Here is a 3,965-nt window from a genome sequence, read left to right as displayed (position 1 = left end):
AACACCAAATCAAGGGTTCAAATCCTTACCTGTCATCTTTTAAATAAAATAAAATAAAATAAAATAAAATAAAATAAAATAAAATAAAATCAGACTAGGAGAAAACTCTAACGTAAATTTACTTAGTATTATGTTCTTTTTCAGTCTCTTAGATTTTAAACTCCCTGAAACAGGTGGTTTCATCCTGTTTCTTCAGAATCTCTCTTCACAGGCTAAAGAAAGGTAGGGGGTTGAAGACGGGGTGGAGTACACAAGGAAGAAAGGCCAGCATGCGAAGGGCTTGAAGAAGGCTCTGGGAGCTTGTTCTACTCAAGGATAGTGAGGAGGCAGCACCTCTTCGTAGTGAAGAATGTTGGTTCTGGAGTTAGTCTGCCTGAGTTCAGATTCCAGCCCCACCACTCGTTAGTCTTGTGACCATGGAGAAATTACTTAACCTCTCTCCCTCAGCCTCCTCATCTGCAAAACAAGGATGACAGTAGTACGTGCGTGCCTCTTTGTTGTTTACAAAGACTAGATAACTTGTAGAACAGGGCCTAGCACATAGTAAGCATGGAATAAATGTTAGCTATTGTTTTTGTTTAACAATTCTTTCATTCCAGATACCCATTGACAATATGACCAATGAGATGGAGCAGAAGGTTGAGCCTCATAATGATTACTTCAGTACTCAATTTCTGTTGAACTTTGCTCTCCTTGGAACACACAACATTACAGTGGAATCTTCAGTGAAAGATGCCAATGGTATCGTATGGAAGACTGGTCCCAGAACTACCATATTTGTAAAATCCCTGGAAGACCCTTATTCCCAGCAAATTCGCCTGCAACAGCAGCAGGCCCAGCAACCATTACAGCAGCAGCAGCAGCGAAATGCCTACACACGCTTCTAACCACGTGAGGGATGCGCTGCAGACTTTGAAGGGATTGATCCAGTTGGTACAAATAGTTTGCTTTTTCATATGGATTAAGTATGAAAATTAGAATGTGGAATCTGTTTATTCATTGATTAATGTAATATTCTGGAAAATGGGCTTTTTTTTCCTTAAAAATTTAGTTTGAAAAATTATTGGGTTCCTAGCCAAAAGAAATTTTTTTCTTGTTTGTTCTTAAACCAAGTTCCTTATCTCATATTTAACATTTTCATTGTTTTGTTATTATTGTGTTTTCTGTTGCTGAGCTTTTTCTTTTAAGAGTAGCCACATATTGAGATCATTGAATTAGTAAATTCGACTGCTTCTCTTATAGAATACATCATTTGCTGCCTGACAGAGACTTGGAATTCTGAGGTAGGCATTGGGAAGTTTTGACCAGTCGGTGCAAAGTTTATCCACAGTAGTAGAAACTGAGTCCTTCCATAGATGGAATTGAAAGTGTCCCCTGCAGTGTCTGGCCTTCCAGATTATGAGAGTCTGTAGTCTAGCAGGTTTGAAACATCCTGCTCTATTATTTCAGCCACTTATCTATCTCTTCCTGTGGTAAAACAATCTTAATTTATTGTTTTAGTATTTAATTGACCCAAAGAGCAGCTAGCAATTGCATAGACAAATTGGAGATTAATAAGTTGTTTTTCTCCTAATATGTGGATTTTTTTATGTTCTTTCTTTTTTTTTCTTTTTTTAAAGATGACTGGTAAGGGGATCTTAACCCTTGACTTGGTGTTGTCAGCACCATGCTCTCTGAAGTGAGCTAACTGGCCATCCCTATATACGGATCCGAACCCATGGCCTTGGTGTTATCAGCACCACACTCTCCCAAGTGAGCCACAGGCTTGCCCTTTTTTTAGGTTATTTCTAAAAGTGCAAAGATCACTCACATTTAATATCTTACTATTTTTAATTAGAGGGGGGAGATCTTTTCCTTTGGTTTGGTTTCGTTTCTAATTGACAGGTTATGTAATGCTAGCCTTGATTGTCTAAAATGAGCAGTCTCTTTATAACACAACCTCAATTAGTTGGGATGCTCAGGGAGTAGAGTTTTCTGGTTAGCCAGAAAACCTCTTTTTTTCTATTTCAATACTGGTTGAGAATCATTATAAAATATAATAATGTACTTTCTTGTCTTAATATAGTGTACTGGATATGGCTTAACTGTTTCTTGATTTGGGATCATTTAGTGCTTCAGGATAATTATTTCTAAACATTGCGGATTATTGGATTGCAGATATTGATGATATAGGCAATTAGGCTGGATACAGCTCCTGAGATGAAGCAGGGCACCTTACCTGGATTTTTCCTTTTTAAATAAATCTTTTAAAATTCTTTAATTGTATTTTGCCTTTTTCTCTTCAGAGTCAACATTGATTTAAAGAAGGGATGGAGTTTAAGTTTTTAAAAAAATGAGGGGTTTTTTTTCTTGTCATGTGGCCTCTGGGAGTGAAGCAATTGGCAACTCAGGTCGCTGCAAGATTGCTTGGTTGCATGTGCTATTGCCCCAGCACGACCATATTGGCTGTTCTTTCTACCACCAATAGCCACAACATTGTTGTAAAACATACAAATCTACAGTGTCCACTGTGAATGGCATCCCTTTAAATGCAGCCCAGTTGTACACGGTATATAATCTGCACAGTCGTGTCAGCATCTGGGAAGATATGCCTTAGGAAAAATTGCCAGAGCAGTGTGGAGGACATGTGCAGAACATCTTGTCCTTTTACCCTGTGTGGAAAGAGCTGAATCAGCCTAGGTTCCACTTTGAATTAGCTCTGCAACCTGGTGCACATCACTTTCTCTCTCTAGACATTAGTTTTTTTGTCTATAAAATGCCTGAATTAAACTAGATTTCTTGACTCCATTCTCGAGTTTTATTATCAATTTACTAAAAGACTATAAAGCCAAAAAAGAAAGTTTCTTAAATTGAGAAAAATCTTTTTAATATTTTATTTATTTATTTTTTAATTTTACTTCTCAAAATACATTGTAGTTGAGTTTTCATGCCCCTTTACCCCTTTTTAATATTTTAATTAAGTGGCTTTTTTTCAGGATGAAATTTTATAATATGAATTTCAGGTTTCGGGTCCTATTTCAAGGTTGAATTCTCCAAAATCTTGTAAACCACCAATTCCCTCTGAGACCTTCGCAAGTTTTATGTTCTTAAAATATAGGCTTTTGATAGTTGTAATTATGAACTCTTTGACATGGTGTACTACAGAGCTCCTGGCACAAACTTGGAAAGGAATTATACAATAAAAACAAATCTAAATAGTAATATAGTGTAAAAATATAATTACATTCTTAAAAATTTTTTTTTAATTAAAAAATGTAATGTAAAAATAACTCCATGAAGCATAAAGGACTATTTTATTTCAGTATGTTCATTACATCCAGGATTAAAATTCTGTCTGATTTTATGTTTGGTATATTATCTACTGCATTTTTGGCATCAACTGTTAAACTCTTATTTGGTGTAAGGGGAAACTGCACATAATTTCAACACTGCACTAATGAATGAAAAGAAAAATACTCAAGGAAAGATGTAGAAAAGAAAAATGTGCATACTAATTGTGAAGTGAGCGTGTTCTTTGAATTTAGAAGTATGGATAATAAAAACAGATGGAATCTAGGAAAACAGGACTAATTTTTTTCAGTGCTTAATAGCCTGGTGGCTGAGAGCACAGCCTTTGGAGACACTAAGCAGGTTCAAATCTTAGCTCCACCTAACTTTGTGACCTTTGACTAGCTGCTTAATCTCTCTATGATTCAATTTTCTCTTTTCTATAATACAAATGAGGGGTAGATATGAGGACTAAGCGAGTTAATATAGAATTAATATGTGTAAAGCACTTAAAACATGCCTGGCACATAGTAAGCAGATATGTAAGTGTTTGCTGCTCTTCTTATTACTATCATTATTTTTTTTTTTCCCCCAGAAGATGACCAGTAAGGGGATCTTAACCCTTGACATGGTGTTGTCAGCACCACGCTCTCCCAAGTGAGCAACGGGCCAGCCCCTAGTATCATTATTATTATTAT

General features: G+C 36.1%; 1 protein-coding gene across 1 annotated transcript in view; it reads left to right on the top strand.

Annotated features, from left to right (window-relative positions):
• INTS7 (integrator complex subunit 7) overlaps positions 1-1,636 on the top strand; it is a gene marked incomplete at its 5' end in the record, with an annotated part of 48,764 nt that extends 47,128 nt beyond the window's left edge. The window contains one exon of the mRNA XM_008582294.1: positions 600-1,636. Within this exon, the coding sequence (XP_008580516.1) occupies positions 600-887 (288 nt within the window). The remainder of the gene's footprint in view (positions 1-599) is intronic.
• Between the last annotated feature and the right edge of the window lie 2,329 nt (positions 1,637-3,965).

Source organism: Galeopterus variegatus, unplaced genomic scaffold (genome assembly GCF_000696425.1).
Source record: "Galeopterus variegatus unplaced genomic scaffold, G_variegatus-3.0.2 Scaffold2559, whole genome shotgun sequence".
NCBI classification, from domain to species: domain Eukaryota; kingdom Metazoa; phylum Chordata; class Mammalia; order Dermoptera; family Cynocephalidae; genus Galeopterus; species Galeopterus variegatus.
The sequence above is the reverse complement of the archived record's forward strand: the minus strand, read 5'-3'. Positions and strand labels throughout refer to the sequence as shown.